Source organism: Prorops nasuta, unplaced genomic scaffold (genome assembly GCF_024137725.1).
Source record: "Prorops nasuta isolate Cenicafe-Biocafe unplaced genomic scaffold, Cenicafe_Pnas_1.2 PNAS00005, whole genome shotgun sequence".
Lineage (NCBI taxonomy): Eukaryota > Metazoa > Arthropoda > Insecta > Hymenoptera > Bethylidae > Prorops > Prorops nasuta.
Genome location: NW_027116802.1, coordinates 4,785,767 through 4,813,581, shown reverse-complemented (window position 1 = coordinate 4,813,581; position 27,815 = coordinate 4,785,767). Strand labels below are relative to the sequence as shown.

Below are 27,815 nucleotides of genomic sequence, written 5' to 3'. Positions count from 1 at the left end.
GGAGAATCCACAGGTGGGTTTTTCATGGCTGTGCCACGATTCGACGGGGATTCCCAAGTGCCAGTGGAAGGAGGGACGGGGGGGGGGAGCCAAGATCGCCAAGAGTGCGAAGACTGAAGAGGTTAGCGAGTTTACCTCTATTAGTCGCTCGCATATACATACTTACTTATGTGCACACGTGTGTCGTATGTAGAAACTGTCAGTTTTGTTCTCGTGACGCTCTGCACGTTTTTTCTTTCTGTCGTCATCGGCCATCTCGCGTCGTCTCGCCCCGTGGCCGCTTCAGCTTCGCTTCTGCCGGCTTTTGCGCTTCCACCAGTTCCACCAACTGCCAGTTAATGTTCCCTCCGCTATTCGACGTTTGGCGTTTGCACGCTACGAACGAAATCTACCGGGATCTTTCGTACACTACACGCGTAAACAATACAAACCCATATCTTAAATCGTAATATCGTTTATACGCGTATATTAGCGCGGTAAATACAGCACAGTGGCGACCCTTGCGACACCGGCTCATTTGACGTTCGATTCTTCAACTTGTCGACGCAACAACTTTCCATCCACGGAGCTTCTCAATCTTCAATTTTTTTAAAGGTTGGTCAAGTTTTTTTATGATATATCCTATTCTTGCTATTATTTATTTCATCACAATAGCTGTTAACTGACTTCGTAGTGTACGTTATGCGACGAGGTTATTGTTTATTTGTTTATTTATTCAACGTCTTGTGCCATTTGCATATTTCTTCGAAAATCAACCGCAATGATTTTCTTGAAGAATTATTGCTCGCATCTGTAGGCGAATGAGCAAATATTTTCCTCGTAATTAATTTCCGCTTATCTCCCTCTCTCCAACCCCGTACTTTCGACGCGCACTTACTCTTACTCTTCGTAAATAGATTTACTCATTTTTTCCCCGGAACTCTGCTATTGTTATTGTTGGTCGCCCAGGTCCAGCGATTATATTATCTACAAATATATTTAATTTTTTTATTAACGGTTTAATACACTTTTATTATATATTAAACATTTTCTAAATCTATATTATTTTAAAATATCATAAACGTAATTAATTATGATTTTACGAAAAATAATACAGTACAATATTTATAACTCTTTCCTATAATTCACAATTAAGGAAGTAATATCGATAATACATTTACAATATAGATTTTGATGAAATTTATTCGTCAAATATTTATTATCTCAAAATGTACTTGGTTAAAATTTTATGAAGATTAATTGCCTTTAAGAAAAGTTATGAGCATTTTCAAAACGTGTTTATTTAACACAACATCTTATGGGAAATCATGCTTTATCAAGAAAATAAAAAAATATTCAACTGAGCTTCAAACGAAATTATAGACTTTTAAGGAAATGGTTTACGAAAAATTGGATGGCTGAAACGGCAGGATTAGTTGCTTGTGAGCGTAATAGTAAACAAATTGCTAGTTTTTACAGGCCATCGGCAATATTGCAAAGAGAATTGAAGGATTAGTGCATCTAACATATGTTATTTTCTTTTGTTATCAACTGTTTTTGTGACCATTTTATTATTAATTACTCAATGAATATAAGAGAGAATTCTGTGTCTATTTAAATTCAAAAATGGTCTGACCAGTACGGTATAAATCTACGCGATAGAACCTCCTTAAAATGTCGAAGTCAGCGGATTTGTATATTATGCATCAGCTGTTAAAAATAACTACTCGTAAATTAAATCAAGTAGAGAATACAAATTTCTTATCGAAATAACAAGCTTAGAATAAAAGTACATACGACATAGAAATACATTTAAAGCCAATATATAATGTAGGTAAATGAATAGTCCTTTTTAATGCTGTATACTAAAAGATATGTATTTTTATTTATTTTTTTTTTTGTTGAAAAGGCACAGAGTGAAGTTAGCCGAATTATACAGTAATTAACGTCTCACAGTGTGTAAATGGGCTAGTATCGGTTTTGTTTACAAGTTTGGAAATAGAGGAATCCTTTTGGTGTTAAAGCACCTGATTCGTTAATTTTTTTAAAGCAAAATCGATGCAGGCCAGCGCACTAATGAAGTTTTTAATTTTTTGCCATCTGTTTGGTCCTTTATAGGTCTAAAAAGATTTAAGTTTGTTTTAAATTTAAAACATGTCGGACTATAACGGTACGAGTAACCTCGACATTCTTGAAGTAACTAAAGAAGTTAAAAATATATTATTAGCTATTGCAATAAAAATAATAATAAACTAAATTTATATAGAATACTTACTAGAAAAGTTGTTTTTACAATATTCTTTTATCGGTCTAAGATGATATTACCAAATTTTAACGAACGTCAAAATCAGCAAATATTTGTACATTGTATAAACAGGACTGGTTGTGTACAAACTTTCAGAAATTATCGAGAAAAGTGGGCATTAATGAAATAAATTAAGATCAATTGAAATTATCAAATATATAGTGATATGCAATTGGAAAAATATTTTTAAATTTTTTGTCTAAAGAAAAATTTTTTTTTAAACAAAGTAAACACTATTTCTGATAATAAAAATATATACTGGCTAACGATTAAATAATAATGGTCTTATTTTGCAATATTGATAATGTTTAGTGCAATGTAGTATTACAAATAAATATTCGAAATACGTCATTGTAAATAATAAAATATCTATTTTATTACTATACAGTATATAACGTATACGGTTAAAAGAAAATAAAAAGATAAAACATTTTTATTTCTAAGGGAAAAAAGTGTTTTGTTAAAGCCTTAGTGGTACCCCGGTTGACCCTGTCCTTCCCTTTAAAATTGGCTGCCACAAATCCAAAGATTGCAAAGCCAACAAATATTTTTACAAATGTATTAAGGTTACTAAGTGTGTTCAAGGTTTTTTGACCTAACGCAATGATATGAATATGCGGTGAGTAGACGATGAAACGTAAAATACTTAAATAACATTTATTTATTTGAAACTATATATGTGCCTTTTTATAATCTTATATTTTAATAAACAAATTAATACGAAATGTTATATTTCAAATATATCGAACACTGAAGTTTTTACGATAGTTTCAGCATTGATCAAATTTAGAAAATGGTAAATTATATTAAGAAAATATTCTTTTATTGATACTCGTTACTTTATTTTATATGGAATATTAATTTATAATTAATTCGCGTCATTAGATTCTTAACAGGTTCGCTACGTCGAAGAATCCAGTGGGGATTCTTCAGGGACGTTTCAAATTTGTTCTTATCGCTCTATGGACACAATTTAAATATGAGTAAACGCTATACCATGTTATGCTTCACTTTTTCGAATATTTTTATTCGTGACCTAACGACGGGCACGCACGTCCATAAGCAATAACAAGGGTGACCCATCGGTGGTCCCGCACGTGCATTAGCAATAGCCATAGTGACCCACCCCTGTGGGTCATAACGTCGCGGACCTATTATAAGTAATATAAATATTAATCTCTTTTTTTTTCAAGAAGACGCGTATTTTACGAATAAATATCAGAAACTTTAAAACAAAGACTGCACCACTGAGCTTCCTAAATTGATAACAATAATATTTAGAAAGTACATGAATAAAAATAAATTACTTGGAGAATTCGTGCAAAAAATTGGTCATAAAGCAGCTTACATTAACAATATCCTGATGAGTATTTGAGCAGTTGGAACAATAATAATAATCAACCAAAGATGAAACGTTGAAAATTTTGTTAAGGTGAGAAATTATAGAACTAATAAGAAATATTTTAATTTTCGTTACAACCAACTGAATTAACATTATTATTAAAGATAGAAATACAAAAAAATATCACCAATCGACTACGTTCGGTTAAAAACTTTCTTTTCCCTATAAAACCTTCAATTTGTTAAATGCTGCGTCTGAGTTATCTATAAACCAATGTTGACCCACTTCTGGCATTGTTGAACCAATATCGGTTCTTTACAAAATTAACATTAGTTTTTGCTGGAATATGTCCAAGAAATATTAGGTAGATCCAAAAGTAATGTCGTTTCTGCGCTGTGTCAATATTATGTGAACAAAAAAAACGAAGTCCATTACTTTCCGGTTCACCTGATATTGTTTATTTTTATTGTAACTGATACGTGTGAACTAACGTATTATATAACGATAGCAGTAACAATAATGATCAACCGACGACTGCTATAAATTTTGTTTTCACCAGACTCTCTTATCGTTAAAGTTGTCTGCCAGATCCAGAGATTATAGGGCCAAGAAATATTTTTGATTGTCATTATAAGTGAGTAGGTTAGGAGAGTGTATTATTAGAGATAGCAATAAAGATCAATCAAAGGCTGAGTGTAATTGTGCATTACGCTGGGATTATCGCCATGAAAATCGCTCAAAGTTTAACGCTTCAGCGTCGACCGAATGAACCTGCAGATTCGACCTTGCGAGTACAAAAAACCTACGCGCTACATATATTATGTCGAAAGAAATTTCAATTTCAAATCAATTCCGATATATCTAGCAGGCAGCTTAACACATCAGCATCGAGAGAGAAGATTAATTTACTGCGCGATTCTCGGGCTTTCGTAGAAACTCGTTTGCCGCGAATGGGAAGCGTCATAACACGCTATCGAATATTTCCGCATTATGCTACACGCTGTTATTATAATCCTTAAGTGGAAAGCGGTTATTTTTAAGCCTTGATTCATCCATTACACGATCATTGTATTTCAAAACGGATGCGAAAAAAGGGACGCGAGTAACATTCTGCGAGAATTTGCCTAATTGGACGGAACGCTGCTTTGTTTTTCTCCTCTCCGTCGACCTGAAATATAAACAAACGACTTTTTTTACTCCTTGCTCTTTTCATTCGCGTCCAACCCAACCGAGCCCCTTTTTCTTATTGCTCGAGTTGGGTCTCTATATGTATATACAATGTTGTTATTGTTTCTTTGTGTCTCGATTCGCAGAATCTCTTTCGATCTATCCCCACTGGATTGCCTACCTCTTTCCTTCTTATTCCAAACAGATTTTCGACATTTCACTCGCGTCTGCCATCGGTGATAAAAAAATGCACTTTGGGCAAGTTTCACATGACGAAACTTATATCAAGGCTTAGTCAGCTGTGTCGAACGACTGGCTAAAGCGCGAGGTATCCGCTTCTTTCACCCACAAAGCGATTTCTTTCGTTTTTATTCTTGTCACACGCCGAAAGGAGAAAATATTTTTATCAGATTTTCTCTGTTTTCTTCCGAGGAAATTTTCGAGATTCGTGAATATTCCGTATTTATTCGTCGAGAAGCACTTATAATCAGAACTTTGCAAAACGGTAATTGCAATTGTGCAAAGTCAATGGGGAAACAGGATTGTCCGAAGGAATCATTAAGGTCGTTCCAGTCCTTTGTCTCCGGTACAAGCTTGTACCAAGATTTACCAAGAAAGCTGATGGAGATTTCACTTTTCCTGATTGAATTCTCAAAACTACCAAGAACTAACGATTTATCGTCGTGCTTTAAATTGAGCTAGCTCTGGTAATTGCCCATTGTGTCCGGTACTCGACCTTCTCATTCATAAGCACCGTAGGAGTGTTGAAAAAGCTACTTCATTTCTAGCACAAAAATCAATAAATTACAAAAAACAGGCACTAGGAAAATATTAGCTGCATTGTTATTCCATTGTTTTGATCATTTCTAGTTTTTGCGAGCTTACTCTTCCTCGGGTACAATGGAGAATGATAATGACGCACTCTGAATGAGCATCACCACCATTTTCTCTTAATCATCCAATTTTTCAGGACTATACCATTTCTCTTTCCCAGAATTCTTTTGTGTAAATTTAATAATTTCTAATCAATAATGTAAACAATAATAAGGAAGATCTGGTGATAGTGGAAAATAGAAGGAAAAGTGGTGCGAGGGCATTTGTTTGCGAAACATTCATTGGTACCCATTATACATCCAGGTGCAGCTTGTTTTTCATATACAAGTACCAAATACCCCCATCATTTATCTAGCCTGTAGCTTCTTCTCCTCGTTCGTTACACTTATACACACCTGTATATACACAGTACCTAGCTATGTTACTATTAGACGAACGAAGATTTTCAGGTTTACAAGCGAATAAGTACTACTTTTGAAAATGTCTTTTCCAAGTATATTTCTGTCTGATTTACTTATATATAGGTGCATATATGTAGCACATATATTCACCTTCATATTTATCTATTGTTATATCTATTTACCTATCTATTACATTAATCTATGTAATTCTTGGAGAAATTATGCATTCTTTTAACTTTTACTGGTGTTGTCTTCATTAAAAAAAGCTGAAACGCTAGTTTATTTTTTTTTTACATACTGGTAGATATATTTATATATACAGTGGAAGCAGTACGATAGCACATTTAGCCAACGACGAGTATCCGACCTCTTCCTATGTCACATCCACCCGAAATTTCCCTTCACTAAACAAACATAATTTTACTCGCAATATTCTCATTTTTAGCAGTAAAAATTATTGTGCGTTAAATAATTTGACCAAGGACTGCAAAATATATCATTGAATAATAATTAAAAAATTTTTCTTTAAACAAGACGTAAATTTTACATTACACGTTGGCTTAATACAACCGGAAATTCACGAAAACAGTAGGTATACCTGTATAAGAAACACTCGCTATACGCCTGATTGTATACACACCTAATAATACCACTGGCTTATATCACGCTCCATTCACGATACGGTAGAAAAAAAAGACGAGCGAAATAAATCAAACTTTTCTCTCTAATTTCACAGCAGCAGATAAATATCATTGCAAAATATTTTTTTCTCGAAAACTCCCATATCAATGTGTGTTACCTCCCTTGAAATTTGTCGAGTGGTTCCTAGCGATTATCGCGTTTGATTGAGAAAATTTGAAAAGGTAAACAAAAAAAATATTCGTTTTTGCAAATCATTCTTTTCGATCAAACAGCGTGAAAAATTGTTTACTCCTCTCCGATGAGATTTTTATCCGATTTCGGTGAGTTCGTATTAAGCGACTCAGACGCAGGATATACATATTTGGAAAGATAAAATTTTGATTTCCGGCATGATAGAGAATGCACGAGATAAAAAGAGAGAAAGATTCGAAGCCCAAGGTGAATAACGATTAATTTTTTTCTCTGCCCCTGGAAACCAAAGGACTTTGGCATTTCTCTTTTTCTTCTCTCGGCAAATCAGTTACATAAGACGATTATTAAATATCGCGCTTGATCGATGCGGGCAAGAGAAATTTTTTCCAATCGTCGTTCATTAATCGACGTCTCGCTGCACGGCGTAGCGGCCACTTTTAGGGGCAACTTTTGTCCATAGCCCACCATCGACTTTTTCCACTGCGCTGCTTTTACCACTTACCCGAGCCACGCTAATTCGATCGTCGTCCCTAAACATTTCACCAAACCATTGCTGCCGTCATTCTCGCCATTTCCTCTTTGAAACAAGAAATTCATTTTTCATTAACAAACTCTCCAGTGGATAACTCTACCGAAAAACACTACAACCGATATTCACGGAAATCATTTTTTTAACTTATTAAGAAAATATTTTTCTCATAACGTCTAAAAAATCTACAATTTATCCTTTATCTTCCCGAAACTATAATTAGTATCTCAATTAAATTATAAGTCTCCTAAATTTCTGTGAATTGTATTAATTTAACAATAAAAATTTACCAAGTATCAAATGATTCCTCCAATATTTCTATCCCTGTAGGACTATTTACGAAATTCTACAAATTCTACAAGCAATAACAATATTAGTATCAATGTAGCGTTTTGACTACGCGCGTTAGAAAACTTACACACACACATATATATATAGAGCGAGAACGGCCTTATCGGTCGAGTGCGATCCGTCGCGATACGACGCGACCAGCAGAGATACAATTAAAGAGATCGAAGAAAATTAATATCAACAGAGAGAGAGAGAGAGAGAGAGAGAGAGAGAGAGAGAGAGAGAGAGAGAGAGAGAGAGAGAGAGAGAGAGAAAGCGTTTGCGCAGCTTTTACGGCGCACTGATCGATCTACTATAATAGAGCCGGCAGAAAAGCACGGGAGGCTATTTCGAAGACTAAATTGCGAGCAGCGCTATCTACGAGCGCTCCGTCGATTTTCGGCACTACGCGCGGCGGCCATCCGAAAAGGCCAAAGAACCGAACCTGCACCGCGGGGAGGAATAAAAAACGGGAAGATTTTCTCGTAATCGCTCGAATACACACGAATCGTTTGTCGCGAACGAGCAAGTTTCACGCTTTTCCCATTCCGATCTTTCTTATCCTCATCCCCACCGAGACGACTGCGAGGCCGCTGCGAGAAAAGCGACGGGCTGCTATTGGAAAAAATCGCGAAAATCTACCGGACGGTAAGTCGAGTTAGTTCCAATGCGGAGTTTGCTTCGAGCGGAAAGATAAAGATCGTACACTGCTACCTCACTCGACAAAGTATATCGATAAATCGAAGGTTGGTACACGTTCTTTCTTTCTTTCTTATTTTTTTACTATTTTCTCTCTCTCTCTCTCACACAAACACGCATGCTTTCGTACCTGCGATTCTCGTCCAAGTCTTTTTAAATTTTCGCGTCAATTGCCAGCGGATTTTCATTTGTGATACGAGACAAGAAAAGTCAAGATTATTTATCTTATCGGACCAAGAAAACTCTCTCTTTCCTTTGCTTATGATTTTTAATGCATTGTGTATACAAATATATATATATATATATACTTTTGAAGGCGAAACAATGGAAAAATGTTGTTGATTTCTTTTGTGGTTCCTTAGATTTGGATGTGCTTGTAATTATTATGCGTGGAGTTTTTTTTTTTAAGGAATTAATTGGAACGGAAGAATTGTGCATTTATTTTCGAAGATCTTTCGAATCATTTGATTAGTTTTGTTTGCGTGTCATAAAGTTTTTAATTATTAAGGTTGTTGGAATAAATAGAGGACAATGATTTTTTGGAAGTTTTGACAAAATTTTAAATCAAATGATGAATTAGAAAAAAGATATATTCAATAAAATAAAAAGATTGATACTTTACGTTATAAGATAATAAAGAAATTTATAAATTAATTTGTGCTTGGAAGTGCTGCAAAGGGAAACACAAATTTCAACCATGCATAAAAGAACAATGTAGTGCTAGAAAATTAAGGAATTAAAACTCTTATAATTTATCCTATCATAACAAATAGTAACAAAACAATGTTTTTTTCAATTTTATGAGAGAATGAAGAAATTACAGTTGGTAGAAAAATTAGTAGAATGTATTAAAATAGAAAGAATATTTCACACATTTAAAATAAAAATTGAAAAAGTTAACACATAATTTTCCATGAAAGTATACGAAGAGCGAGAGATAATGAAAATTATATGCGTAAATAGGATTAATTAAAGTGCGTTTAGCTCGTTGCTTGACGAGAGATTGTTTGTTCCCACGATTATAGTGGGTTGACCCGAAGGTAAATTGGTCGTAATCGATTCTTATTTATCGTAGCTTTGCCTGCAAGCTAGGGAGAGAAAGAGAGGAGAGGACAAGAGAAAGAAAAAATTGAAGAGATTGAGAGAGAGAGAGAGAGAGAGAGAAAGGCATAAAAAGGCATCTCATCTCCGCTAAGGGCAAAAATATTGAATTACCGCTGTTGGCATAAACGCGTAGCTTAATGACGCTTCTTCGTACCGCCAAAGCGATGCGCTCAAATAATACTTAATTCAAGGTAAAAAATGCCATTAAAAGGAAGATATAGCGGCGGTAATAGGGTGCAATACGGTGCATTTAACACCTTATCGACAAAAAGCTTGGCGGAATATTATCACGACAAAAAAAATAAAAATCGTCATTCACGACTGTTTGACGACTAAACGCCTGGCATTTTCTCGGATTACACTCGTGCGTGTAACTCCCACTGTCGAAAATAGATTCGTGAAATTGGCCGTTAAGCGATCTGTCCTTCGATACCGTTATAATAAAACTGACTTATCCGAGTGAATAGATACTCCCTATCCAGACAGTAAGATTTTTATTTTTAATAAAAACTTTCTTCGTCGTTTTTGCCAGCTTAAATAGCTCGATATCCGACTGTACGGGTCGAATCGTGTGTTTCAGAAGATTTTTCCCGCTTCTCCTTGAGAATGTCGAGAGGCCGAGAAATCCTGTCGTTCTTCGTGGCTGATGAGGAATCCGCCCATCGACATCATCATGATCTGCTGCACGAGGAAGATGCTCGCGGGACGCTGCAGGAAAATGGGAACGCTTCGCAAGTGTTGCTGGCGAAAGGTGTTACGATGGCAGTTTTGTGCATCGTCAGTACTTGCATGGGAATTTTGCCACTGCTGCTGGCAAAGTGGCTGAATTGGAGCAGTTCGGAGACAGTGTCCAATCCGAGGTGAGTGACCTCTTTCAACTTTACAAACCTTCGTCCTTTCTTCGTCGGACAATTCACTAAGAGAAGTTTTTTCCCCTTTTGTCCACAGGTCGACCAAACTCGTCGGTTTGCTGCTCGGATTCGGAGGTGGAGTCCTCTTCAGCACCACTTTCCTGCACCTCTTACCGGAAGTTACCGAAGGCATCAATGATCTTACCGCGCAGGGCAAACTACCCCCGCTTAATTTTGCGTTAGCTGAAATCCTAGCTTGCACTGGGTCAGTAAAGAATTGGGGATCGTGTAATTCTCCTAGTAGAATTGGAGATTCTCAGCTTATTGTCGTGAGAAATCTACCCATTTTTACGTCATTCATGCTAATTTTGATGATGATAAACAATGCTAAAGATATTGTTCGATATTTAATTGCGCAACTGGTTTATGTAAATGGATAATTGCTGTTTTATAAGAGCTCACATTTGTAAACGAAACCATCTGCTTTTATTATATTTTTTTATCTGGATGAGACTTTAGATCGCACTGAGGTAAAATAGCTGTATGAACAAAATAATGCTGAAGAAACTGTGTGATTTTTAATTGAGCAGCTAATCTATGTAAATATAGATAATTGCTTTGGTGATCGCTAATTTGTAAATTAATGACTGTTCGCGAATTAACTCGTGCTTTCACGTAAAAACGTTAAATTAGTGATTATCCTTGTGTTGATGAAATAAGGGTGATCCATTTTTTAAACCGATTCTTTTCAATTTTTTATTAGCTGATATTTTACAGTGCATTGGGTAAAGAATTTGGCATTGCAAAGAAAAAACGTCGAAGAGATTGTACGATTTCCATTGATGGAACTTGTCTACGTGAATGGATAATTGCTTTTGCATAATCATTAATTAATAAATTGAGCGATCTCCCTTTCAAACTGACCCCGTTCAATTTTGTACTGGAAGAAATACTAGCTTGCACTGGAGGGTTTCGCGTAGTATTGCAAAGCAAATATAAAGCTGAAGAAATTGTAGAATTTTCATCAGTTAAGGAGCAGGGCTACGTAAACGGATAATTGCTTTTATTTAATCGTTAATTGATAAATTGAACGATCTTCCGTTCAAACTAACTTGGCTCGTTTTTGAATCCAGCCTGCATCCAGCTTGTACCAGCTTCGTTGTGACTACATAGGTAGAATGAAGCGACAGAAATTGTACAATTTCAATGACAGCTGAATCGCAAAATAAGCATACGTAAAGAGATAATTGCTTTTTCATAATCTTTAATAAGCAATATTGAACGATCTCCCTTTCGCAAGGAACAAACTGATTCACTTTCTCAAATAATTTCCTATTTCCTTTCAGATTTTTCATCATGTATTTAGTGGAAGAAATCGTGCATGCGCATCTGAGGAGAAAGCAAGCGAATCAAGAAAATATCAAAGTCGACGTTAACCGTAGCACAAACGAGCTTGTGGAAAATGGCCATACTTTACCACCGTATACAAATGGACACTCTCACGTGTAAGTGTGTATCATTATAAAAGAAACAAGAAACGAACAAACAAGAATGATAATTATATTACAAGGTGAAAAATACACCATTTCTTCATACTATTCTACAATCCAAAAGATTCAACTAACAGAATTTAATATTACTTCTTATTTTTAAAAAATACAAATTTATACAAAATTCATCATTAATTCCAAAGTATTTTAAAAAACAAAAATAATTATTATAACCGTATCCATATTATACAGAACGTTACCACTTAAAATTACCCACACACCGTGGATATAAAATGTACTATATTTTTGTAACTATGAGAAATATTAATTTTTTAAAGGTTTTGTAATCAGTATTAACAAATATATTTTATAAGAGATTATTATTACTTTTAGCACCTATAATATTAATAGATAAAAAAAATTATGTCCACATGGTCTGGGTAAATTTAAAAAGTGGAGCAACTTGTAGAGGATATTATAAAATATACCAATAAGTAAGAGATACATATAGACGTACTATTTATCTAGAAATGAATAAACGTTAATTTGCATTGCAGGAATGGTCACGGGCATTCTCATCATTTACCAGTGATAATGGTAAGTGATGACGCGGCTAACAAGAGTGACTTCGTCATTAGCTCGTTGAGAGGTCTCCTCATAGTTCTTGGATTATCCGTCCACGAACTCTTCGAAGGATTGGCCATTGGCCTCGAAAGCTCCTCCAGTTACGTATGGTACTTATGATCTCTGCTCCTATTTCAATTTAGTCTACTTAATCGTATCATCCAACGTTTTCATTATAATTATTATTATTGTTATTATTATTCAGATATCAGCTATCACCATTGTCATTATTATTATTTGTATCATTACCATCACTAACGTCATATTCTTGCTAATTAGCGTAAAGTGCAAAATAACAAAATTGATTTTTTATAGGTACATGTTTGGGGCGGTAGCTGCGCATAAATTTGTGATCGCCTTCTGCATTGGTATCGAATTACTCGCAAGTAGAACGAGACGGTATTTGTCAGTAATCTACATCTGCACGTTCGCCGTGGTCTCTCCCGTGGGTATCGGCATAGGAATGCTTTTGGTTGGAGGGGAAAGTGCTGCCGCCAGTGGACCACTAGCTGTAATATTGCAGGTAGCAATAATGAGCTAAACTAAACTTATCTTTACTTTCCATTGCAATCCTATTTTACTATCTTTATCACCGTTCTATTTAATTGTAATTATAATAATTATTATCTATATATATATATATATATATATATACTCGTATTATAGTAGCATGTAGTATATTTCAATACCTAATCTTATCAAATCTGACCGTTTCATTCTTAAAAAATAAATGATAAGATTATTGATCGATTAAACATTAGCAGTAGTCTTAACCTTACGAGTTGTGCGTGTGGTCGATCTTAGATTTGTCTTCTATCTCGTATTATTCTGAGAGATTGAAAACGATAGCACTCAATTATATACATTTGTTATCTGAAAGCTCTAATGACAACTTTTTGTTATATTTTTGCAACCAACCGTCCAGTAAACCTGTTGACTTTAACTTCACACCACTAAAAAATACATGGTCGTGTTCATGTAGAGACCTGTTAAGTTTTTGTTAAAAACAATTTTTTTAATATCTGAAATATTCATAGAATTTACTTTCTATCTCATTGTAACGACGGAAATACTTTCTTCATTCAATATTGACTGATTATAATTCAGGTGAATTATGATCCATTTCATCAACATTTACTGCAATTTTCAATCAGAAACTTGTTAAGTGACATATAGTTATTTGATCTGGTTAATTTATTCACTTTTTTTACTAACAGTAGTTAATATTTCTCTCTGCGTCTTACTGGATATAGTTTTCAAAAAGAGAAGAGAGAAAGTAGCATGTTGAAGGTTTTAAATACCCCTGAATGTTTTTTCTTAAATTTAATGTTCTGTTCTGTCCTCGTTTTATTTAACACATAGCTTAATCAACGAAAACACACACACACACACACACAAGCTAGAATTTTATTTTATTTTTATTATAGTTTATGAAATATTGCAGATTGAGAAATTTATACCTGTGTGGGCTATATGGTCACATCTGGATTACAGTAAACTCTTTATATAATAGAAAGGTTTCTTAATGAAATAATGGAAATGAATAAGTTGCCTGATTATTGATTTTGGTTAAATACACATTTTTAAGAGCTTTCGTTTAAATTTTAAACATACCGATATACGTGTCTGTTTTAGCCGAAAGGAATTCTATTTAAATTTAGTGTTTGAATAGGATTAGCTTGCTTGAACGCGTATATATAGTTTATCGTCATGAGATCATGCACGAAAGTATCTGTGTCAGCGTGTTTAGTTAACGATTCACGAAAACACTCTGCATCGAGGACTTTTACCTTTCTTTGAGATGTTTCGTGACAAATTACCATGAAAAAACTCTTACTTTGTGATAATTAATCTTAAGTGCTGAGTTTAAGTAATTAAGGATTTTTAATATTTTTTTAGTTTATAGTTTATTTTGTTTAATTCTTTTTCAAACGCTTTAAAAGTATTTGTACATTTAGAAAACAAAAATAAGAGATAATGAAGAGAGAGTAATTAAGATATTTTTCTTGATACATGGTGTATGAATTTAGCAAAATTGTCTGCATAACTGATGCGTTAAATCAAGAGATACATACAATCGAAAATGTAGAGCTAGGCTAACCCACATGCTGCAAAGAAAGTAACTCAAATACAGTGCTGTATCTCAGGGCCATATATATATATATATATATATATATTCTTCCTTTAACCAGGGACCTATTTTTCTGTTGGTTTTAACTTTTACTTAGTTGTATACATAAGACTCGAAAGAAAACTCAACACACTAATTCAATCTATATATTAATACCATTCATAATATCCTTGCTTTCGGATTTTTTTGCAAGTACTTAAAATTAAGCTTTGATTTAAAAAACTTTCACATTTAATTTGAAGTTTTTAAAGTAGCTCAAGATAATATTTTCTCCCCGAGAATGACTTATTTTCGTTGAGATCTGCGATAACTCTAATGTAACACGTGATGAATAACATTTTTCTGGAAAAATAAATCTACTGAATTTTTCAGGGTCTTGCCACTGGAACACTGCTGTACGTCGTATTTTTCGAGATTCTTCAAGAGCACAGAACAGGACTTAATCAGTATTTGTCAATCCTAGTCGGTTTTCTTGTGATGTTTGGCATGCAGATTCTGAGTAAGTATAAATCGTCTCTATTGCTCGCAGCCCCAATAAATCTTTGCAAATGCTACTTGCAAAATTTCTTGAAACTTGGCTTCGAATGCCAGTGAAAACTGCTAAAGTGTGCAAAGTAACAAACGATGAATATAAGAAATTTTTGATCTCTGAAATATTTTACTCGCATTATAGGAGATGCCGCTGCAATTACATAATTGTAATTTTTAACGCTCCTATACACACGCGTAGAGGAAAAATTGCTGATGTGTGTGCGTGTACGATCGCGTTTGTGTATGTGTGAGAAACAGAGAACAATGCTTGCACATTCCGGAAAGTATTTTCAATGCACATTGCAATTTCTGACATAACGCTAGGCAAGAGTCATGTTGTCAGGAAGCACGGCGAGGTAACGCGTTAATGATAACCCATCCGCTCCTATCTCACTCCTCGTAATTAACACAGTAAAAATTATCTTTTGATGCTCTCTATAATTGGAAATGTTTAACGTGTTCTACTCGACATTGGAATGAACGTTTCGTCATTAAATTCCATTTTACTTCTGTTGGAAGTATCGCCACGATGTTAATGACCAATAAATTGTCTCGTATTATGAAAACAAACATTGTATCTTAGCGGAATATGGCGAAAAACATCTGACACTTCCTCCTATTTTATCAGAATTCATCGTGTGCCGCACTCTACTTTCGTTTGGAAGAAAAACGGCATTTTAAACATTATTTTTTATAGCGAATAGCAATTTTCCTGAAAATGGTTCATTGTTCCTTGCCGAATTGCAAATTTATTTCGTCTATTTGCCCTTTGTTTAATAAGAAAATTTGTTAAAAAAAAGCTGGGCAGAAATAAGCCAAAAAATTCGCAATTTACCATTTTCTCTGATAGTAGCAAATTTGTCAAAAATAATAATTGCTCCTTTCCGTATTGCAAAATTTGTTTCTTTTTCTTAAAGAAACAAAAAAATGGAAAAGAGTAGGGTCGTAAATGAGCAAAAGGTTTAAATTTTTTTGTAGGGTGATGTTTAAAAAATAGCGAACTATTCGTTTCATTAACGTCTGTGGAGATTTGCTCGTGACGCATCTCACCAGTATACATATATTTATCGACTTCACCGACTAGTAGTAACGAGTCCGCCTTTCACTGCGAAACGTCCTTCGAATTGCTTACTCGCGAGAGCTGAAAACTTTTCTTAAGCGCCATTTCTGCAATCGCGCGCTCCTAATTTCCTATATAATATATATACATATATTGTGCACAGGTTGTTTTTCCAATATCCGTTTTATATCCTTCTTCCTCTCCGTTTCCATCATCACAGCTACCTTCAGCTTCACCTCCACACTTCCAACGAGGAAACATCAAGCAGTCTCGATGCGAAACTGCATAAATTCTCCTCTATCCTCTCTTCAATAATTCAAAGAGTTGACGCAAAAAGTAAAAGTGATCGTTAGACGAGTATACACACAGTTGCAATTTAAATACCAATGTAGAAGAGTCAATTACCGCGAACAGGAGGACCAACGAATTTAAAGAAAAATTAAATTAACTAGGTCACCGAATTAACCTTGAACTCTCCCAATAATCGTTCCAATTGATCGATCTTAATCAATCCTTCTTCGTTTCTCAACCTTCGAACCCTTTTTTATCCGTCCAACCAAGTCCAAGTCGCGTGACCCAACCTAAAACTTTTCACTCGAGATTAACCAATCGCGTATTTGTATTATAATTATTATACACTCTTGGGATTGAGTAATTTCAAATGAAAAGTGAAAATTTTCACACGATTCCTGACCTACGCGAGAAAGCACACGTACGAGACGATCGCTGGAATGATAATTCATTCGTCCAAGATACTGCGATTAAATCGAAGAGCTATTATAATAAGTGTGACGCAGACATTCGTTATTACACGCTCAGTGACTTAATTATTTTCAATGACCCTGATGACAGGGAAACCGTTAAATAACGTTCTCTTCTTTGCTCTTCTTTTGCATTCTTTTTTCTCCTCTTGTGTTATGCAGTAATACCGTTTACAATGTTTTCACTGCACAGTGCTTAAGTTTTTCTTTGCGTGACTCATGAAATCGACACTTGCGTGTTTCCTTTTGATTTTTTCTGCTTCTCTTTATGTAGTCTGTCCGTTCGTCCATCTCTCTAAACGCTGCACTTTCAACGTAACAGTGTACCGTAGTTTTCGACACTTCCGGTGGCCTATTAATAATTTTTCTCAAACGCATCGGTTTATTCCTACTGTTAGAAAGAATCCATCAACTAGGTATCCACAATCGTTAAATATAAAAACATATTTACTCGTTTAAAAAGAAGACAAATGAAGTCTCACTGTTTATATATAGTGTGATTAGAGTCCTAAACAAATTTACACTTTCTATGCGATTGTATATTTGTAAAATATAATATAAGAATTGAAAGATTTTCCGCTTTTTAAATTTTAGGTCTGAATAGCACAGCTCATATCAAAGAAATAAGTGGTCATTCTATACATGGTATTAAACTTAAAAAACATAATGTTTTACTTCTGATGAAAAAAATTCTCTTAATGTAATTAAATGGATTCGTACGATTCTCGCGGGAAATCTGTTGGAAGTCAACTAACAAGAATAAACAGGTTTAATGAATCAAGCAGAAAATGCAGGGAGGGAAAGGCAGTCAGTCAGGCAGCAATAATATACACGCTGTGCTGGTGATATTTATTTAATGGTGATAGATTAGCCAATAGCGATCTAGATTTTCTCTAACGTTCAATAGGTAAAAGTAATTCACAGCAGCAAAGTCTTATGTATACTGAATGAGAAGAAAGTACGAGCGAAAACTGTCGATAAAATTTCTCGGAGAAGATAAAAAGAGACGTGAGAGTCGCCATCAGTCACGACGCGCGTGCAACCGAGTAGTACCGTGGACGCGAGGCGCGAAGAGATTTCGGGTAATTTCGGGGACACACACACACACACACACACAGGCACACACACTCGGACGTCTCGTGCGTGATCGGATCAAGCGATCGTTTCGGGACATCTTGATTGGTTGATGGACGGGAACGGAACCGGGACGGACTGGGGAGTAAAGAGGGGAACGTAACATTGCTACTGTAGGAAAGGAAGCTGCCAAGTCAACCGCCAACTGCCAAGTATGAGTATTAGTACATGCGATGAGAGTACTCGAGTGTAAAATGAAAGATGGACAGGAAACGGCCTGACGGAGCGAACGAAGACGCAGAACAGATATATGATACGCTTTATACTGCAACAAGACGTACACTGCCAATTGAATGAATTTTACAAGCAGCCTTTGCAACATCTAACCTCTACTGTAATAAGCCAGTTTTCCATTTCCGTGATTACTTCACAAGTTGCAACTCCCACCTCAATTTGCGCATTGCGACCGATGATTAATGAATTCTAGTTTCGATTGAAATTGGTCAAAGAAATCTTGAAGACATTTGTGTATGTGGTGTAGAGACGAATGTAGTGTTAAACTGGAAACAAAATAAGTAATTATGTATTTTCTTTATAAGAGAGTCATTCGCCAATTATTGGCCTTAAACGTTTTTTAACAAATTTATCAGGTACTTTAGGCTTCCCTGAAAAATCTAACGTATGGTACTACATTGATCTTAATCAATATAAATGAGCTGTTTCACTGAATTACTAGGACGCATTATATACCGTTTAAGTAATGTAGCTTTTCATACGTCTGTAAAGAGCTTTTCTAGCTTTCCAGAAATATTAAAATCAAATAGTCGAAAATCTTCATTTTGCTTTACATTTTTAAAATGTGATAAGGAAAATCTTTTTCAATACGTTGGAATAACCCAAAATTGACAAAAGCAGTCATTTAGAGACATCAATAAGTATTTAACTGTTAATTCAATCTTTTTCAAATCGAGATTGAAGATAAAGATGAAAGTTATACTGTGAAGAGTTGGTTAGGAAATATTAGAAACGAATGAGAGTTGAGAATATAAAATACTGTATTAAAATGAAACAAAGAGTAGATCGAGTTTCGAACAGTTTTCATCTACCATCGCAGAATCGAAATTTTTATTCGACTTAGACGATCAACAAGACACATGGTGATCACTATTTAAAATGAACGATCATTGTAGACTCGGTGAGGAAACAGCTTTGGAACAAGTGGCAAGCATCGTGGTACACAAAAAACTTAAACAGTAAAGCTATAGCAGTAAGAAATGTAATTGAAACTTTTTAATACGGATGCTGCAGTTTCCAATTCTAATTGGTTGCTTTTCGCTTAATGCTTAAGTGTTTTTGTGCTCTTACGGTTACGACCCTCCTAAAGTGTGTTATTGATGGTGTTGGCTGAAAAGAGAGACTGGCTAGCGTCTCACGGATGGTTGTATACCTACTTATACATATATACATAATCTACACGTTTGGAGGTTAGTGCGCACCGTTATAGAGAGAGGGAAAGCAGAACGATGAACGGAACGGGTCGATCAGCAGCAGTGGTGTCGCGTGTGCCGGCTCGACAGCTTCAATTTGTCCCATCGTACACTCTTAGTTCTCGTTCCCCGAGTCCAAACTTATTTCTATCCACTCTTCCCTTCTTTGTCAACTTTTAGAACGGCGCGTAATTCGATATCTCAAGTGACCTATGGCACGTGTGTCAGCAAATCACCACTGCTACCGACTACCGGCTACCATCGACTTATCTATAATGAAGAAAAGATACGATATGTTTCTCTGCTAATAAACCTATCGGTACTTGAATTATTCTCCGAATCACTGGAACTATCGTCAGTAGAGCGCCTAACTTACTGCTAAACAATACCTATTTTTGATATTCCTCAAATAAATGGAATTGGTCGAACCGATGCTGGCAGTAATTTTTAATGTTTTTGCACGCAACAGAACGGTGACAATGTACACACTGACCACTACAATGGAATAGCAGGATTTTTGTGTCATACGAGCTACATATTATATTTCGGTAGAATTGTAAATCCGAGAAGGAGAAAAATGAATAAAATGGATGAAAACGGGACGTCGATCGTGATAGTGGCAAAAATTGGTGCGATGGTTGGGTTAGGATTTTGCTCGTTGTTATTGGGAATGACACCGTTGATAGTTGGACGTTGTCGAGCAAATCAGAGCGTCAAAAAACGAGGATTATCCAGCGTTTCCAGCAGATCAGTGTCCACGAACTCAACATGCGTTGACTCTACACATGCATCCGATTCGAAGGTTAATTTTCCTACATTTTCTTGGCAATCTTGCTCTTCTTCTCCACTGGAACTGTGGCACGTAGTTCTTCCTCTCATTTCTTAAAATAAGCATCTTGCTGTTTTATTTTAAAATAATTTCACTGGTCGGTGACGAATACGTATAGGCGCACATAGCACCTATGGTACCAGATACGTTCCTAGAACGTTCCAGGAATCAATTCGACAGTTTGGATCGTTTTAGGAACGTTTCCGACACCTGAATGTGCTATATAGGTTCAATGGAAATGAGATGAAGATTCGTAGTTCATGGCACTCGATCATAAAGCTGTAAGAATATATTCCTGTGAGGAAAAGAGTGAGATTAACATATTTTGTTTTGATCGATGCTTTGCGTGACGTTGAGACAAAATAAAGGAATGAACAAAAGGGAATTGTAGAGGATTAAGTGAAGACATCTTGTAGGGTCTGCCGACGTCTTTATTGTTGTGCTTCGGTGGTGGAGTACTCCTCTTCACGACATTCCTGCATTTGGCACCGGAAGTACGCACAAGTGTGGAGAGGCATCAGTCGAACGATCAACTTCCGGATCTGGGATCGTTGAGTCTAGCGGATCTTCTGTTCTGCTTTGGATTCTTCCTAGTTTATCTGGTGGAAGAGGCCGTGCACGCGGCTCTCAGAGGAAAGCCTGAATCCTCCGACGCGCTCCTCTACAGAACTGTTTCAGTGCGTAGGTGCAATAGTTCTGGCGCAAATGCCACAAATACCACTGTGGAAAGTAACGGATCCTCCACAACCCTATCGACGATCACAAAGTCAACTTGGAGTCCAGAAATCGTTGATAATGTCACTAGCAGCAACGATGACAAGACAACGCGGGAAGAAAAACAGTTGGAGCATCCAAATAAAATGGCGGCCATATTTGTTATGTCCGCACCGAAGAGAAACGGAACGGATGATCAGAGTGGGAATTCGGCTTGGGATGATTCTAATTCGAATCTGAAGGGGAGAGAAAGGGATGTTCGATTGAGCGTAGATTATCCAAGATTACAATATTCGGATAACAACAATGGCGAGGTACAAAATGGCGTGAAGATGAATTCCAAGAAAGAAAGTTCCGTTCAGGGTTTGCTGACGGTTTTGGCGTTGTCGTTTCACGCCATTTTTGAGGGACTCGCCGTTGGCTTGGAACCCTCGCTGGCTTCTGTCATTTATCTTGCGGCCGCTATTGCAACTCACAAATTGGTTATATCGTTTTGCGTGGGAATGGAGCTTTATGTTGCTGGTGCGACCACCAGGACGACTCTGGCTTACCTCACAGTCTTCTCCATGGTGACGCCCATCGGTATCGCTGCAGGATTGGCCCTTGGCTATTTCAAAAACGACAGCGATAATCTCGGCCCAACGCCCACTATTCTTCAAGGCATGGCCGCTGGCACATTGCTATACGTCGTCTTCTTCGAGGTCCTTGCTCGCGAACGCGCTAATGAGAAAAGTGGACTCCTACAGCTCTTAGCTATTCTCTTTGGATTTTTGCTCATGCTGGGTCTACAAGTCGCCAGTGAGTAAAACTACCACTCCACTCCTCTTTCCCTTCATATCTCGATCCATGAGACTATTATATACGTTATATAGTTTTCTTAGCTTTACCTTTGAAGATCTCAGATATATCAAGGTCCTCGTGCTAAAGAGATCAATAATCTCAAAATTATTCATTGATATCGTTACTATACTTCCGAGTGATCATATAGATACATTAATATTACAAATTAACGAATATGCTTATATTAAAATCTAATTCATTGATTCACCAAAAGGATAAATTTGATGTGCGTCTCTTCAAAAATTCAGCCTTGATTCTTTCTCAGTCTAATTTGAAGAATTTAAGAGTTACTCTGTTTTGTTCATTTGATGTGTCGACTAGTGATCTTAGTTGCTCTTTTTCCTTTCTTCATCAATTTCCTCTGTAAGGTTTTCAACATACTTTGGGTAATTCAATAAATAAGAGGATTATGTGCACTTTTAGATACGTGATCTTAAAAAAAAACTCAAGTAACTTTTAACGATCATGATGTCCATATATCTAGTCGTTTAACCTTGTTTAGGAATGGCCTTATTGGTACAAGAACACACACACATTAGAAGGGGTATTCCTCAATTTCACTAAAATAAATTCTCATCTCTCCTCGAGACTTTCGAGCAAGGTGAAAGGGCTGTCAGTCAAGTTTAGAAGAACAGTAGGTCAAAAAGAATTAGGCTCCGGTACTAAATTTGGTTGCAGGGCCTCCAGTGCAAGTACGTATCGCTACCAGGTACGTCCTTGATCTAACAGTTCACCGTGCCACTTTGCACCACGCATATTCATTATATATATAAGGTATGCTATAATAGTATTGCCAATCGATAGTTAAAGAACTCATAATTTCAAACCAATCGCTTCTTCGTCCAATCCTTTAAACTTTGCTCAAGTATCGCTCGAGTTTTTAGCAATTGCTATTTTTTAATCTTCCGTCAAGTGTCAGCAATTAAATACTTAAACTTTGTATTTTTGTAGTAAAGAAACCTTATTCAGATTTTTATCGTTGTAATTGTATAAAATTATTAGCTCGTCTGCGTACATTCCAGATTCTATGTCGATTATCGATTGGCTAAAATCAGCGTTAAATTTTGGAAGTTCGAATAACAGCTCTGTCACGAAAGCCCTCGTGGTTTGATAAGAGTTTCCTCGATTATTGCGTTCTATACCTGCTTGACCTTGAAAGAAAAAGATGAAACGTTGGAGCACGTAGTCGATAATAGAAATGGGAATCGATCGAATAAGATTGGTCACACTCACACTCGAGTTTACTGTTATGCCAATTTCTTCGGACTAATTTCTCTCTGCTTGCGTGGCACCGAAGATCTAGTTATTGGTTGCATCCAACTTTCTCCACTCACGGCAATGACCCAAACTGCGGGTCGTTGCACGATGCCAACCAACGACCAACTGACCGACCGACTTTCGACAATTCGTCACTCTTCTCGCTTTTTCCAATCCTTTCCTTCTTGTAATCCCATCAGTAAGTTATCCATTTTATCTCCGAGTGGAAATTATTCGTTTGCATTTCGAAGCATATTACAATGATGATGAAGAACTACTTAAAAAAAATTTGCTATAAAATATACTTTTGCTATACTTGTATATACAGAATAAATATATTATTTTTTCTTGAACAACAGAAAATATAGCCATTTGGTAGTATTAATAATAATATTTTATTCAGTGATATGTAAAATTATTTAATTTCAAATGTGGAGGTGCTCGGTTTGATTTTTGAATGGCTCATTAATAGATGTATATTTATTACAGCTGCCCATTCGCACTCTCACAGTCATGGACATGGACACAGTCACGAGAGCGGGGCCGAACATGAGCATGGTATGGAGAACGAGGCGAGAAGCATCGATGAACATAATCATACTCTAGCCGATAAAAGATTGAACGGAAGCGTGATAACGGAAGTGATCGAGAGGACGACGGAAAGCATTGCGGAAGCTGTTTCTCACGCGCTCTCATCTCAAACGCAAAACAGTCATCTCCACTCTCTACGAAGAAGAGCGACTTAGTTCAACGACTAATGAAATTCTGTCATAAAGATCGTACATTGAGCGAAGCAAATTGGAGTCAAACAGACTTGTATGAAATTAATCATTGAAATGCGTGTGAATCATAGCATAGAGCACATGGTTCACCAAAAGAAAAAGGTTCAGCGATGTATTAGGTCAGAAACAGGGTATTATTGTTCTGAAAGTGATCTTGGACCACCGATGACATGTAAATTTCACACATGTTCGTAGTTTATTAAACAAGCGTAACAATTCTTAGTTAACTTCCTTCGTTACTTGTTTTTAATCACTATATTTTATCGATGAGATTTCAATACTCGTTTTATCATGATACCATCATTTGTGAATTTGTCATCGCAAAAGAATTTTTTATGTTTTCAGCAGGCCTGGCATACCAAAAGTTTAGCACAATCGTTCACGTTGATATAAGAGAAAAATTTTTATACGTAATTAATTTTTTAATTTGTAAATTGAAAATACCATCGTGTGATCATTCATGGTTATTTGGTAGATAAGTTATTAGTGTGCTTTTATAATTAAACGATAGTATATCCTCTCTCTAGCAATAACTTTTGCTATGATCCACGAGTGGCTTTTAGTATTCTCAGATTTTTTAATGATCAGAGGCCGGTGTATGCACTGTTACTATGAGTCGAACGAAACGATTCTTAGACTTGCAATGAAACGATAGTAAAACTGAGACGCGGAAGCTGCCGTCTGAAACTTAAAGATGTAATGGTTAATTTATATTGTTCGTGAAGGGCGAGCTCTTAAAGAGCGATAAAATAAGAGTCGTATAAATAATTGTACTGACGCAACGTTATCCTCGTGTAGACGTAGAGATGAATACTATCTGTACAATAATAAGTAATGTGATACGATTTTTAAGAAATAAGATTATTTTTTCAAGTTCATTAAAACTTTTATAAGATTTTATAACAGCAAGATTAAACTAAGGACAAGTGTAAGGGCGAATACTTTTGTAATATATTATTATTATATAAATTATAGTGCAGGATTTGAACGCATTTTTATCGTTTATCAAAATTTGCACGAATATTGCCAATGAAATATTTCTACATTGGATTATTAATAATGTTAGTGATTAAAGTTATTATAAATGACAGGCAATTGTATTGTCTCTCACCAATCTCATCACAACTTAAAAAAATTATTTTTCCAATTTAGACAAATATTCATGATTTTATCAAAAACTTATATTATCAACTCTGTTTTTAATAAGTCTAACTTATCTCTTTGTTTTAAAAACTCAGAGGACTCTTGGCTTTGAGTTGAGTACCCTTCCTATACAAATATGTACATTTATATTATTATTACATTGAATATAAAATTATATATTTTATTTAATATTTTAATAAAATAATGCCTCATACCAATTTTAACAGAAACACGTGCTTCAATTTCTACACCTATTACGCAATTATATTTAAGTGAGGTTTTATTTCAATCCTTTAGGAAGTTCCTTTCTTTGCTTTCTTGTAATAATGCTAAGCTATAAGTAAAGCATTATTTGATTAAAGCGTAAGATGTAGCATGAAAATAACGTAACGGTACTAGTAAGGTTTTTTCCGTTACAAATAGCGTAAGGGGCTCTTGCTTATTTTTTCTAGTCGTAAATGATTTAAAGAGCCGCTTTTGTACAGATTGGAGTAACTTAAAAAATACAGTAAACGTTTACGTCTCCGTTACGAATAAACAACCGCAACGATGACTCAGTTACAGTTGAATTCAGTCATGGAGAAAGGTCAGCAGCCGTGTACAACCTTCGGACTTTTTATGCCAACGAAGCCTTTATATTTTGACGATCGAAAGTGTCCGAGTTAGCTTTTTACTTACGTCTTATTTGCTAATTGAATAACTATTATATTTACGGCTGCATTACACCAAATAAAAAATATGACGTACACATAAATATACTATTACCTTTAATAAAAATGATTTTACTTTTTTATAGAGTCAACAAGATTTTAACATATAGATATAATTTACTTTTGCATGAAGTTGGGGGGGTTACATTATTCCGGCACTCGGAAACACAACTACGTTAAACAAACATTTGGCTTGTCACAGCTCTATTGATTATATATAAAAGTTTCTATTCTATACACACTAAATAAAATTTTATGACACACTTAAAAAAAACGAATATAAAACATTTAATAATGGAAGAAACATGAACCATCGAGTAATATATATTAAAAGTTTGATACTTTATAAGGTATCTGAAGATCTACTCAATCAATTGTAGTGAAATTTGAACCATATATTCTTTATAAGATGAGATAAGATATTGTGTAGGATTTTTTTGACTAGATACCGCGTTCATTTATTATAAACGATTAAATCTCCAAATTTTGATATAATATAAGGTTTTTCTTTAATCAGCTGTCATTACTACAATCTTGTTTTATTTTAAAAACCTTTCTGCTATACAACATAGGTAATTTTATAAGGAATATATGTTTTAAAATTCATTAAAATTAATTGAATAGATCTTGGAAAATCTTATACACCAATGATATAAATTTTCAAAAAAGCATCCTACTTGACGGCTTATACCTCTGCTACGTTTAAGTATTTTGTATTCGCTTTTTTACTGTTTATAAAAATTTCATGTATATATGTAAAATAAGTTCTTATATATATTTAGTAGCTGCACCAAAAACCCCTTTTGGTTTGAGTCTAGTATTTCCAAACACCAAAGTGATATAGCCCATTAAATCAGGATATATGTAATACAAGGTATCTAAAAAAATTCTTAACAAATTAAAGGTACTATAGAAATTAATAAACTGAAATAAAGCAAATTTTAATAATAATAATAATTGTAAAATCCTTGATTAATTTTATTCATCTGTTAACTAACCATATAGATGCTCTTAAAGTTAACTTTTAGATTATCATAATTATACTAAGGCTACACCTATTAGTTTTTAATGACTAGCAAATAATCAACGAAACCTTAAGGTACAAAACCAAAAAAAACAATTATAAAGAATTAAAAAATGGATATTTTACTTATGCATATTGTACATCAACGTTATTTGAGAAGAGATTTTACCTGATATTTTCGTGCCTGTAACTAATAAAAATAAAGAACCTATTAAAATTGAGTTTTAATTATACCTTAGAAAGAATAAAAAATAAAAATATACTAACATTTATAGAGCATATATATATATATATATATACAGGGTGAGTCTAAATAACCCTTGTTATGCACAATTTTAATGAATCATTAAGTCTAGATTAGGTCAAATTGAGTCCACATGATTTTCTACTTGCAGGATCTTCGCAAATGTATGTTTTCTTGAACAAATGTTTTCTTTTCAATTTTTTTTAGAGAAAATTTGTTAAATTTGAGGATATCAAATAAGATATTCAACAAAAAATTGTATTTGTTATCGAAAAACGTCTTTGAAATAAAAGTTGACCAAAGAAAAGGTTTTTTATATATTAAACAATTCTAAGGTCATATTGTCCCCGTGTACACACTGAGAGTTAATAAAACGAACCAATTCCCCGGAAATAAAGGATTTTAGAGAAACAATTTTCTGAGAGAAGTTATTCGTCTCAAAAGGACATATAAAATAGTAGTTTTAGTTTCACCTTGACATTTCAATGGAAAATTACAAGAAGGTAGTTTAGTTTTTTTAATAAAAACCTATATTATAAAAATATGTTCAAGAGCTTTTCAAAACAGTATACTAATGCACCAATCAATCCAAGCATTTATAAACCATATGGATTTAAAATCGTTCCTAGATGTTTTCAACCGAATTGGCGACGCGGCTACGCATACACTCTTGTATTTATTTTCGTACATATCATTTTATTATTATTTATCTCGCTAATATTTGAATTGGCAATTTTAT

General features: G+C 34.9%; 1 protein-coding gene across 4 annotated transcripts; it reads left to right on the top strand.

Moving 5' to 3' along the window:
* Window positions 1-6: 6 nt before the first annotated feature.
* On the top strand, window positions 7-26,082 carry LOC136773658 (zinc transporter ZIP1-like). Of its 4 annotated transcripts, none has more exons than XM_066727464.1 (8): window positions 7-13; window positions 10,105-10,384; window positions 10,473-10,640; window positions 11,722-11,880; window positions 12,423-12,599; window positions 12,805-13,012; window positions 14,993-15,119; window positions 23,663-26,082. In XM_066727464.1, exons 2-8 carry the CDS (start codon window positions 10,131-10,133, stop codon window positions 23,917-23,919), a joined length of 1,350 nt encoding a protein of 449 aa, XP_066583561.1. In that variant the 5' UTR covers window positions 7-13; window positions 10,105-10,130; the 3' UTR covers window positions 23,920-26,082. The 4 variants fall into 4 exon arrangements, with proteins under 4 accessions (XP_066583561.1, XP_066583563.1, XP_066583562.1 ...); XM_066727466.1 differs by lacking the exons at window positions 7-13; window positions 23,663-26,082 and adding exons at window positions 177-594; window positions 20,003-20,271; XM_066727465.1 differs by lacking the exons at window positions 7-13; window positions 23,663-26,082 and adding exons at window positions 177-594; window positions 19,714-19,996.
* The last annotated feature ends 1,733 nt before the right edge of the window (window positions 26,083-27,815 follow it).